The sequence below is a fragment of the Prunus avium genome, chromosome 3 (genome assembly GCF_965620075.1).
Source record: "Prunus avium chromosome 3, drPruAviu1.hap1.1, whole genome shotgun sequence".
Lineage (NCBI taxonomy): Eukaryota > Viridiplantae > Streptophyta > Magnoliopsida > Rosales > Rosaceae > Prunus > Prunus avium.
Window position 1 is genome coordinate 9,393,458 of NC_142286.1, and position 13,651 is coordinate 9,407,108.

A 13,651-nucleotide genomic window follows, 5' to 3' on the forward strand; every position below is an offset into this window, starting at 1 on the left:
GATGAAACAAACTTCATCTTCTTTGAGAACTTGGCTTGAGGATTTACAACTTTAAGCTCCCTACATTCATTTTTTTTCAAGCTAGAGTCCTTACTTTGGGATTCAGAAACCATGGTTACAGACAAATCAAACCTGCAAGTGAAAATATTTCAGTGAAATTAAGAAAAAACACGACGGTTATTTATAAAAAAACGACGTATTATAATATTTCAAATTATGTAAGAAAAAAAAATCTACGTAATAATAAATTTGCACGACGGTAATTAACCACCGACGTGATTAAAAATTATAACGACGTTAATAATAAACAACCGACGTCTTATGATATAATTACAAAAAACAGGGGCTTGATTCTAGATTCACACCTTCAGGGGAAAAAAATTTGGATTTTCATTTACTAAAACGACGTTTTTAAAAACATTCGACGTGGTATTAAATTAAAACGACGTAAATAATAATATACCGTCGTCTCTACAACAGAAAAACAAATTTGGAAAAACGTAAAATATTTTCAACAGAAAAATAATTAAAAAGATTTTCAAAACAAAAACCATTGTTCAGAGAAATCAAACCTGTGATGAATATATCCTAAAAAATCAAACACCAAAAAAGGTGAACATTTTAACAAACAACGAAGAACACTTTCACACGATGCTAGGATGACCGACGAACCTTCGTGGTATATAAATCTAACCACGTAAATAACAAACCACCGTCGTCTTATTTAGTTGAAGTAAAAGAAACAGAGTAGTGTTCAAACTTGGAAACTTTCCTTCTTTGTCTGCAAATGTTATCAAACTTGGAAAGGAAAAATGTAAAAAGATTTTAAAAACGAAAATGATATGCGCATGCAAAAATAGTGAAATGCTTACTTAGTTGTGTGCAATGAAAGTTCTCTCCTGGTGTTTGGTGTTTCAGTTCAGAGACGAAGACGAAGAGTAGAGGAAGACGAAAAGTTTTCTCTCGGAGATACAGAAACAGCGCTTTGAGAATGAAAAATGAGAGAAGCTTGAAAGTTTTTCTCGGGTTTGGAAACAGTGCAAGTGTAGGTCAGGTAGGCGAAAAGTTTAAAATATTAACAGACCGTTTCATAAAACGACGCATAGTTTTAAGAAAACGCCCTGGTATGCTACATTATACGGCGCTATAGGTTTATACCGCCCTATTAAATTAGTTTCCATGACGCCTAGTTTTAAGGAACGCCGGTTTTATACCCAATTACACGACGCATTGTTAGTCAAAAAGATGTATCCCGTCATTTTTAAATTTACCCAACGACCTTATACTCAATAATAACAATGTGAAAAATAAATAGCACGTCGTTTTAGTTAGGCATACCGACGTGTAACTTTTTTAATTACACAATAAATTAGTTTTCCAAAAAATGACAACGTGTTTTTTTTTATGGCGTCGTTGTGAATTACTTTATACGACTTTATTTTAGTTTTAAACGACGTTTATATTTTCATATAAACATCAATAATTTAATATAACTGACGTGGTATATAAGATTAGTTTATAAATAAGGGTTTTTCTGTCTTTCTTTCGTCTTCATTTTTCATTTAGGGTTTCAACTTCTTCTTGCCCTTGGCTCTGGCTCTGTCTCACCTCTCTGGAGGCACATCACCTCTCTGTCTGAACTACTTCTTGCTTTCATTTTTCAGTTTGGATGTTGATGTGTGTGCGCGTTTGTGTATCTGAAAGACACAAACACGCACACATCATCTCAAAAATTGTCTTTCTGCTACAGTCGTCATTTTTCTGAAAGCAAATGTTTTGGATGTTGATGTGTGTGTCTTTGTGTCTTTGTGTCTTTGTATCACAGAGACACAAAGATACATACATCATCAATTTCTAAAATATTGCCTTTGTGTGTTGGTTCGATTATGATGAGGATAAGAGTTCATTCTGGTAAGACTTCACAAATCTTGTCATACTGTTTATCTACCGCCGTAGGAAAAAAAATCCAACAAATAAATCTTAAAAATCAATTAAAATTAAGACGACGGTTTATAGATAATGATAGACGTATAATGGTAAAAATTTGTACGTCGTTAATTTAACAAATCGTCGTGGTTAGTACAATTATGCGGACAGTAGAGTTATGGATACCGTCGTAGTATACTGTAATCAAAAAGTTGATAAATTTATATTTACAGTCGTGGTAACCTAATTTAAATTGGCGAATTTTTTTGTAATTAACCGTCGTAGATTTCTTTGAATTTATGCGTCGCTGACTAAGAAAATTGGGTCGTTTTTATTAATGGGTTAACACGCCGTCTTATTTTTAAATCGTCGTCTTTACTTTCTACGGCGGTGATTTCATAGCTACAGTCGTTGTTTTTAGGTTCAGATTTAACTCGGAACAAAACCTTTGTAATAAGACGACGCTTTTTTAATTTGGTACGTCGTGGTTTAAAAATATCAATGCGTATACCGGTTTTTTAGGTGTTTAAGTTATGTTTCTATTACTGTCGTCTTTTCAAAAACAACGACGGTTTTTTATCTACTGTCGTTGTTTCTTGGTCGTCTTTTGCCCTTTTTGTAGTAGTGCTTATTAATCAGAAAACAGTAGAAAAAGCAATAGGAGAAACCCAAAAAAGTAAAAGAGCCCATAATTTAAAAAACGAAAACTGAAGCTTTCCCAATATCTTGTTTCTTTGAGAGTCCGAACTAAAAAGTAAAAATAGAGCAAGTTTCCAGACTAAGCTAAAGAGTCAACCTCTACCATGGGGTCGAGGAGGCTGGGTAGCGACAACGCAAGTTTCCAGAAACTTGTTTTGTTTGTGGTTTTTTAGTTAATATATTGTTCAGTAAAAGAAAATGAAATAACCTTTTATGTGTTTTAAAATAAGTGTTTTCTCCACTCTTAGATTAGATCCAAGGGTGGGTGACTACAAGGGTCCAGGAGAACGGGACTGATATATATATATATATATATATATATATATAGCGGATCCCTGGCACCATATTTTTTACACAAGTTTTGACACACTTTTTGGGCCATTAGATTACTCCACTTTTAATGGTTAAGATTAAATCTGACATGACAAATAGTTTTAATGTTTTAAATAAGCAATCATTAATTTTATTTTCTCTCTTATAAAAATAAAATAAAATAATTCTCTCTCCTCCCTTTTTTTAGGAAACGTAATCTCTTTTCTTGGTAGTATCCTTTTTTTATTTGGTACTCTAATCTCTCTTCTTTCTCATGCATACCTCTCTCTCTCTTTCCTAGGACCAGAAAAAATCTCCATCTTTTTTCCCTCTCTCTCTCTCTCTCTCTCTCTCTCTCTCTCTCTCTCTCTCTCTCCAGTAACTGCAACCCAACCGTATGAATTCTCTACTCCATTTTTATTTTTCTTAAAACAAATATGTTTTGTTTTGTTATTTATGATTATATTGATAGGTTAGTTATCTGTTATGCGTTAGCAGTCCGTTACACCCAAGGCCTTCCATGTTCAACATCCATCTCTCTACATAGATGATTTAGAAGATACGCTGACTGAAGCTATGCTTTCTCTCAACACTATGACAGAGGATGGCAACATCGAGGAGGTAAGCTTTTCAACTCTTGATAATATCTTAATAGATTATATGAGAGACTTAATATGCTATGCTTCTGGTAGGAAACTCAAAATTTATTGCTTGCTCCATATATTGTGTGACTCTTCCTTGTCGGCTGGCCTTGCCTCAACCCAATTCACACTGCCATATTATCTTTAATCCGTTTTCTATCTGCCTATATTGATCTCTCAAGTTCTCAGCTCTTTGATTGAATCGGATACTTGAATTTGAGATGTCAAAATAGGAAGATAAGAATTTTTTTTTTAAAATCAGTATGATAGTCTACTCCATTATATTTAATATTGCATTAACATATGTATTAATGTTTTTCTAAGTTGCATCCTTAAGAAAGATTAATATGTTCAATAGGTAGAGCAGATAATTCAAGTGGAGAATGGTGAAACAAGTACTCCAAAAAAGAAAGTGGCACAATTAAAAGCACCATATGCAGGGATGGTATTTGACACAATGGAAGAAGCAAGAAATTATTATGAAGAGTTTGGTCGACAAGAGGGACTCTGGATTCACTACTACAAAAAACGAAATAGACGACGGGGATCCACCGTCGTTGTAATGCTTTGAAAACCGTCGTTAAATCGACCGCCATCTTTTTGGGTGTCAAACTACGACGGCTTTTCACCGTCGTTGTTTATCTGTAAAGACGACGGTTTTTAAAGAAAATCGTCGTTATTTAGAGGTAAAGATCGTTAATTATAGGAGGAAAGACGACGGTTTTATTAAAACCGTCGTGGATTGTAGGTTAAGATGACGATTTTTTATGAAAACCGTCGTGGATTGTCGGTTAAGACGACGGTTTTTTATGAAAACCGTCGTGGATTGTTGGTTAAGACGACAGTTGTTTTATAAAAACCGTCGTTAATTATCTACAAAGTCAACGGTTGGTTTATAAAAACCGTCGTTAATTATCTGTAAAGACCATGATTTATTATGAAAACCGTCATCTAATAAGTTCCCAAACTGCTACATTTTAGTTCATTTTGATTTCATATGATGCTATACAACGATTTTAACTGGAAAACCAACCATAATGCTTTATTAATGAATATATACACTCAAAAATAGTTTCTTTCATAAAACTTGAAGATTCAATAGTTATTACATAGTTAACCAATCTTTATTCTACAACAAACATAATTGCTACCAATTAAGTAGTACAATCTTTCCTAACAAGACCTACGTACTCCTAATCCAAGTCTTCCTCATCCAAACATACAAATGATGCACAACTGAAGTCTCCTCCATCATCCCTGTAAATAAATCAAAATGACAGAGAGAGAAAAAAAGCTAAGATTATAAACATATAAAATTAGGTGGAAGAGAAATTTTACCATTGGACATATTTCCATAGAAAACTTGTAAAATGAGCATAAAAAAGACCATCGAGAACCTGCAAAAGGAAAAATATATAAATAAAATGATGGTGAAAAGAGAAGGTAACAAATTTTCAACAACAAAAAAACATACGACTCACATAGAAAACCTGCAAAAGAAAAAGTTATAAATCTACAAGCTTCCTCCTCATCTGCTGAGAACCAAATCAGAAAAGCTAAAAAGAAACCAGAAATAAATAAAAAAATGTAAACAAACCAGACAAATCAAGAGAGACAAAATATGAAATCAAGGAGACAAAGAACATACCAGAAACGCAAAGAGGCTAATCCAGAATTCACTAGCAAGATATAGAAGGGTATTGAGAGATTAGGTGACTTTCAAATCAAACCTTTCATGAGGGTGTTTTAGAGAGCTCAGGAGGGTTCTAAGGAGGAAGAGATAAGGTTTTCAGAGACGGAGGAAAATCTAAAAATTTGTTGAGCGCGAATTCACTTGAGCGGCCTTTTTTTAGCGTGTTTTAAAAGACGGCGCTTGTTAATGAGAGATAAGGTTTTCAAAGACGGGGGAAAATTTGAAAATTTGTCAAGCGCGAATTCACTTAAGCGGCCTTTTTTTAGCGTGTTTTAAAAGACGACGTTTTTTTAAAAAAAAACCGTCATCTTTACATATAATAGACGATAGTTCTTTCAAAAAAAACCGTCGTCTTTACATATAATAGACGACGGCTTTTTTAAAAAACCGTCGTCTTTCCATATAATAGACGACCCTTTTTAAAAAAAAAACCATCATCTTTACATATAAACCCTTTTTAAAAAAAACCGTCATCTTTACATATAATAGACGACCATTTAAAAAAAAAACCGTCATCTTTACATATAATCGACGACCCTTTTAAAAAAAAACTGTCATCTTTACATATAATAGACGACCATTTTTTTTAAAACAATCGTCATCTTTACATATAATAGACGACCCTTTTTAAAAAAAAACCGTGTGTTTACAAAAAAAAAAGGCCACTTGATTTTTAAAAGACGACGCTTGTCACTAACAAGCATCGTCTTTTAAAAATCAAGCGGGCCTTTTTTTTGTTCAGCGTGTTTTAAAAGACGACGCTTGTTAGTGACAACCGTCGTCTTTTAAAAATCAATCTAACGCTAGTAGTGTATAAGTATTTGTGCCTAATAAATCACGGCCATAAATTGGCCGAAAGGACCTTCCTCGGCCTTAGCACCTATTCATGAACTAAAACGTGGCGTTTCGTCAGATGTTTGGCCTTCCTAAAAAAACAAAGGAAAAGCTGCGAAGGCGTAATCATCTCGGCCTCGACCGCGGCATTATCGGCCGAGGTCGAAGGACGAAAGAGTCATGACCGAAGGGATTAGAGTCAAATCGCCACGTGGCAGCCGGGCCCCACGCTTCATTTAATGAAGTAACGCCTCTAACTAGCAAACCCACTAGCCGCAAAAGGGCATTTAATGCACGAGGGAAGAAGGGAAGTGACTAAAGTCAGGATTTGGTGACAGAGATCAGAGTGGTTAGGCGCAAACATACTTACAAATATTCTTGCAACATAAGGTCAGATCACCAACCACCAGACCAGGGCATTTAATGCGTCCCCACGGCCAGAAGCGCAGAACCCACGATCAGGGCGGCGGCCGAGATTTACCAGGATTCATGGGGTCACACCACCATGCTTCATGATCCCAAATGTCGATTAGACTACCCACTTGCTCTGATCAGGCTCCACCATGCAGATTTTCAGCCTCGATTACTCCTCCAAGAGCTCTTCCTATAAATATCAAACTCAAGCTACATTCAAAGGGTTCAAACACCAAACCAAAAGCCTGCCACGGAGCAAATTATATTTTCCTGTAATGCACTTTCAATATATTTACTTGCTTTCCTAGGAGTAGTGTTAGGTTGTAAGGAAAATCCATTCATCAATATATTATACGACCCTTGATTTTCAAGGCGCCGGAGCACCATCTCTGTTACTCTTTCGTTCATCCCATATATCATACGACAGTCGCTCCCTGAGCAACGCGCCAGAGCACTGCCCAAAATCCACCATGAATACCACCACTAAACGGCCTTGTAGCTCAGGCCGTGAACCTGACGGCCGAGATCAGTTCCTCTCTCAACCACAATCGTTTGATTAGGAGTCGAACCCAAACAGGCGCACCACTTAACCATTTCATCTACATCACCATCTCGACGCACGGTAGATCGTGCTGGCACGCCCGCGCACAACCGCACCGCATCCAAAAGAAGGACGTCACGTGTTAAACGCATATCCCCTCGGCCCGGTGCTCCAGGCCGTGAGATTTGCGCCGCTAAGAATAAGATGATATATCATGACGGTTTTAAAAACACCGTCGTCTTTTAAAACATAACGACGGTTTTAAGATGCACCGTGGTCTATTTTGTGTCGTGGTTTAACTATTTTGTAGTAGTGACTAGAACTCGATCTTCCTCCAAGACAAGAAGGCGTTTAGATGAGGTAACGAGTAGACAATTTGTTTGTGCACATGAAGGGAAATACATGCCCAAAAATATATCACAGAAGGCTTCAGAAGAGAATGATGAGAGAGACGCAAGTGATATTGAGAATATGAAAGATGCTTACAAGCTCTTCATTTAATTTATCCAAAGCATCATACTTGATTTTTGAACTCAACCTCTGCAAGAACAAAATGTTACATTAGCAATAGAATTCTCAATCACCAGCAACTAGAAATAGATATTTAAGCATATCATTGAGCATACACAATAGGCTAGCCTCAGAAACAATATTGAAAAATATCAAAATTTACAAGCATACTAGCTGAGAGCCAATAGAGGCTGAAGGAAACTATCAGTCCAATAATTGCAAGCATAAAATTTCTCAGCTTTGACCAGTTGAGTTTAAAAATGAAACATAAACTAATTCATGTCCCTTGCAAATATAAAGTTAGCATGAAAATCATCAAAAACCAATCCAAAACAACAACATAAATAACAAAAATGAAAGTACCCATAATTGAAATGACATCAAAATCATAAAACTTTAACTCACAGGAAGCTAACTCTGCGGGAAACTATGAACAAAACCCAGTTTCAATTGCTTCACAGTTCTGAAGTCTGAACAGAACCCAGATTATAAAACCTGAAATCTTCACTATTCAAATGCAGATCTCAATAAAAAGGAATGATTCTCAGCTCTGTAATGAGAGACAAGGCCAGCTGATGTTGATAACTGTTCAAAATGCAGATCTCAATAAAAATGAAAATTGAATAAAAATGGAGTAGAGAATTCATACGTTTGTTTTGCGGTTACTGGAGAGAGAGATAGAGAGACACAGAGAGAGGGAAAAAAGATGGAGATTTTTTCTGATCCCAGGAAAGAGAGAGAGAGAGGTATGCGTGAGAAAGAAGAGAGATTAGAGTACCAAGTAAAAAAAAGGATATTACCTAGAATAGAGATTACGTTTCCTAAAAAAAGGGAGGAGAGAGAATTATTTTATTTTATTTTTATGAGAGAGAAAATAAATTAATTATTGTTTATTTAAAACATTAAAACTATTTTTCATGTCAGATTTAATCTCAACCATTAAAAGTGGAGTAATCTAATGGCCCAAAAATTGTGTCAAAACTTGTGTCAAAAATATGGTGCCACGGATCCGCCCCATATATATATATATATAACCACAGCACAATGAAAACCTCAAAATGAACTACAAATCACAAAAGCATCAACAGATTAAGTGTCAGACCAGCGAGATGATACGGTAAGAACTTTTTTATTAAAAGATGAACAAATTAAACTACGACTATAAAGTTAGAGAAATATAAATCCAAACTTCTTATTTGAAAATGTAAGCATAAGCTGGTCGGACGCGTGTGGACTAATCTCGACACTTGTACATGCAAAACTTGACATACACGTATAGAATAATCTCGATGCACGTACATACAATACTTGCCATACACTTATGGAAAACAGATTCACATAAGTAGAGCTGAATCTGTCTTACAGGTTCTTATGTGAAACACGGTCACATAAGTAGAGTTGAATTCACTGGCGGATCCAGGAATTTTTAAGAGGAGGTGCAACATTTCAAAGACTAACTGTTCCACACAAAAAACATTTTTAAGAGGAGCTGAATCTGTAGTAGAGTTGATACTACCACTACTACAAAAAAGGGAAAAGACGACGGGAATACACCGTCGTCTATCGGGTTTTCAAACCGTCGTAAAATCGAGCGACATCTTTTGCAAAGTAAAACCACGACGGGAAATCACCGTCGTTGTTATAACTAACAACGTCATTAACCAAAAAAAACCGACGTCTGTATATTGAAAAATGAACCAAAAAATTGTCGTGGACAAGAATAGATGACCTATTTTATACAAAATCCGTCGTGTAAATAAATACAATACGTCTTTAAATAAATAAAATATGACGTTATTAAAACATACGACGTTTAATATATTTATATAACCGTCGTAAAATAGTTTTTCCACTTCATTTTTTCCATTAATATTGACGTGGAAATAGCGGTTAGGGTAAATAACCATCGTTGTTATAACAAACAACGTCATTAACAAAAAACAACCGACGTCTGTATATTGAAAAATGAACCAAAAAATTGTCGTGGAGAGGATTAGACGACCTATTTTATACAAAATCCGTCGTGTAAATAAATCCAATACGTCTTTAAATAAATAAAATATGACGTTATTAAACCATACGACGTCCAATATATTTATATAACCGTCGTGAAATAGTTTTTCCACTTCGTTTTTTCAATTAATATTGATGTGGAAATAGCGGTTAGGGTAAATAACCGTCGTTGTTATAACTAACAACGTCATTAACAAAAAAAAAACCGACGTCTGTATATTGAAAAATGAACCAAAAACTTGTCGTGGAGAAGAATAGACGACCTATTTTATACAAAATCCGTCGTGTAAATAAATCCAATACGTCTTTAAATAAATAAAATATGACGTTATTAAAACATACGACGTCAAATATATTTATATAACCGTCGTGAAATAGTTTGTCCACTTCGTTTTTTCCATTAATATTGACGTGGAAATAGCGGTTAGTGTAAATAACCGTCGTTGTTATAATAAACCAGGTCATTAACAAAAAAAACCGACGTCTTTATACTGAAAAATGAGCCGAAAAATTGTCAAGGATAAGAATAGACGACATATTTTATACAAACTCCGTCGTGAAATAATACAATACGTCTTTAAATAAATAAAATATGACGTTATTAATATATACTACGTCTCATATATTTACATAATCGACCTGGAAAATATGTTAGGCTCATGACTTACGACATATTTATTTCTATAAACGACGTAGTATTTAATATACAACGTCGTGATCATGTAAAAGACAGCTGTGTTTCTCTATTTATACGTCATCTTCAGGTTCGATATCTGTCATTTTAGACGTCGGTATTATGGTACTGGAGTCGTGTTATTTGTAATTACATGTCGGCTCTTTATGCTTCTCCGACGTGATATCGTTAATAACTGTTTCACAATAACGTCGTCTTTCTTCAATTTTAGTTCGCTTTTAGACGTCGGTAAATTCAATGCCATCGTTGAATGCTCCAAAACGTCATTTTTTATTGACAATTTTATGAAAACAGACGTCTGTTTTTCACAGTTTTATGAGGACCGTCGTTTTATAATACTGAACCAGTATTTTATGTACTGATTGTTTTGTGGCAAAAACCTGCATAATGAAAGTGAAGAAAACACATTACAATTTATTACAAAATTAATGTCATACAGTACTGCTGTTTAGGGCATAAGTAATTTCATAAATTACAAGAGCATCATTCAATCCATATATCTTCACACCCATCTCGAATATTTTGACTCCCAAACTCACCCACTAGTTCATCAAATGTGTCAACATTTGGCATCCCTCTAGTAAATGGCTCACACTCAATTCTCACATCACCTAAGACATCATCACCAATAACATCATTATATTCTCTATTAGGCGCTGATAACACTACCGACCAACCATGATGCATCGGGTCGTCAACAAAAAATACTTGTTTGACTTGAGAAGCCAAAACAAATTGGTCATTCCGATGTCCAATTTTACTCAAATCTACAAGGGTAAATCCAAGTTCGTCAACTACAAGGCCAGAAGTACTATCTACCCAATCACACCTAAAGACTGGGATTGTAAACTTTTGGTAGTCAAGGTCCCAAATTTCTTGAATGACACCATAAAAACCCATATTTGAGAGAATTGGGTTTTTATCCTTGGCACTAGCAACTTGCATAGTATGTGCAAGTAAATAAACTCCACTATTTTCACTATGCCAAATTTCACTTTCAGCAACACTACATAGGCATCGGTAAAACGAAAATCGATGCTATTAGGATATCAGGTATCGATTTTATAAATAACGATACTAAATAGGTACAAAGACATTAGTACGAAGTTTTGGTTTTTTATGACGATGCCTTTGATTCCCTTTAGCATCATCTCTCATAATCATAGATGCCTAAAGTGATTTGCCTTTTTTTTTTTTTTAAAGAGGTACATTTTTTAAAAAAAAGCCACCGTTGCCTAAAGGGTAGTCAACGCTAGTCCAAAATTTTTCACGGTCTCCCTCTCAAACTCTCGCCCTAACTTCCATCTCCCTCTCAATTTTTTCAATCCTCTCTCGCCCTAACTTCCATCTCCCTCTCAATTTTTTCAATCCCTCTCAAACTTTCGCCCTAACTTCCATCTCCCTCTCAATTTTTTCCTCTCCCTCTCAAACTCTCTATTTCTTCTCTCTCCTCCATCACTGCTTCTTTCTCTCTCAGATGTTCCGACTATGGCCGGTGCTTTCCTCAGGGCTAAAGCCCAGCCACCCTTGCCCATCCCTCAGCCGCGGCGAGCTTCGAAAGGTCGCCTTTGGTGCATGAGAAACCTTCAAATTTTAGTAGAGTCTTTCTAGTTTCTCTACTGGACACCTTTGGTGCGATGCCAAAAGCCAATCTGAGTCTGGATCTCGTTTTTCTTCCTATTTGTTCCTATAAATGTTAAATCTGCTTCTTCAGAGTTCAAATCGTGCTCTGCGTGTTGCTCTCTCTCTCTCCCTCAATCTCTCTCTTTAATCTGGAAACTTCTTAGCTGGTGCGCTCTTTGAACTTGTACTTGATTTTGATTTTGATTTTGATTTTGAGTTCAACTTTGATGTTGATTTAGGGTTCGAATGTGTTTTTGACTTTGATTCAGCTCAAGACCTCTAAGGTATTTTCTTTTTGTTCTCTCACTCGGTGACTCTGGATTTGGGGTTTCAAAAGCTAAGCAATGGAAGGGCAGATTAGGGTTTCCAAAATTGAGAGAATGATGGAATTGGATTTTGATTGGTTTGACCCACTACTCCGGCGTCGACTTTTTGGTTGATCGAATGCATCTTCGATGCTTTTTCTTACTCGCTCTCACGACTTCTTAGGCTTTCCTATTGTGTGTATTTAACTGGTTCATATGATGCTGTTTCTTCAGGACTTCATTCAGAACTTGGCATTGTTTCTCACTTCATTTTACAAGGCAAGTTTTTTCTTTTTCAGATGAATATGTTGATATATTGCCTTGCCTTCACCAGCCGTATTTGGATATGATAGTTCTGCTGTTTGGTTTATGTTGTGTCAGGATCTTTAAGCTTTATCTATTGTGTTGTCTATAATTATTGTTTACCCATCCATAAAAGAGTTTGCGATTATGATTAATCTTTAAGCCTCCAATGAGGATGTTATTAATTGTCTCCTTTTCTTTTTGCAGTCACATATTCGTGTGCTTGAATTGAAACCACACAACAGAATATAGCCACATTGCTGATGGGTCTTGAATATCTAATAAACATCTCATATGTGGATGACACTGGAGTTTTTAAGGTATAATTAATTATGATGTGCTCTCTAGCACCCACCCGAAGGCCCTATTTGGCTCTTTCTCTCTCTCTTCCCATTTGATTAATGAAGTGATAATTTGACTTGGAATTGGTTGTTTGTTCGAGCAGGTTTGCTTGGAATATTAGAATTCCTTGGTTTTGGAACTATTTGAGTTTCATAATAATTTGGATAATCCTGCAGCAGCTGCAAATATGATGGGGCTGCAGGTAATTTAGATACTTTTATCTTTGAAATTTTTGTTGGTTTGAGTTTTCTGTTTTCTACTTTGTATGAATGCATCCTCAAATTTTACTTGAATCCCCCTGTTTTTCTTTAGTCTATATTGACCGTAACTTATCTTTTAATCTCTTTGTAGTTGAATAAAGATGTATGGTTTGAAATTGGTAGTAGATAGGTAAGTCTTTTCTAGGTTTCCATCAACGAGAAGGTTTTGTCTAGGAAAACACCAATTTATCATCTCAGCACTTGCAAACCTTCCATATTGAAAGAGACTGACTGCTTTTTACCTTTGTGATGATTTTGTTTAACTGTATGTTTAGCTAGAATGGCTGTGGACCGTATAACTCAAAGACCCAAAGGATTCGGTTTTGTCACTTACAAGTCAGATGTTGAGGCACAAAAAGCTTTGAAGGCCATGAATGGCAGGGTAATTTCCTTCTTCCCTATGGTTAAAATTTTTAATTTTAATTTTATAAATGGGCAGGCCTCCTTGCTGTGATAAAGAAGGGGTCAAGAAAGGACCTTGGACTCCTGAAGAAGATATCATTTTGGTCTATTACATTCAAGAACATGGTCCTGGAAATTG

The 13,651-nt window shown here is 35.6% G+C and overlaps 1 protein-coding gene across 1 annotated transcript; it reads left to right on the forward strand.

The window, feature by feature from the left end:
- Positions 1 to 11,765: 11,765 nt before the first annotated feature.
- Positions 11,766 to 13,392, forward strand: LOC110759381 (uncharacterized). Its single transcript, XM_088250527.1, has 7 exons — positions 11,766 to 11,838; positions 11,935 to 12,067; positions 12,170 to 12,184; positions 12,440 to 12,484; positions 12,587 to 12,610; positions 12,974 to 13,052; positions 13,202 to 13,392. Exons 1-7 carry the CDS (start codon positions 11,766 to 11,768, stop codon positions 13,238 to 13,240), a joined length of 408 nt encoding a protein of 135 aa, XP_088106653.1. The 3' UTR covers positions 13,241 to 13,392.
- The last annotated feature ends 259 nt before the right edge of the window (positions 13,393 to 13,651 follow it).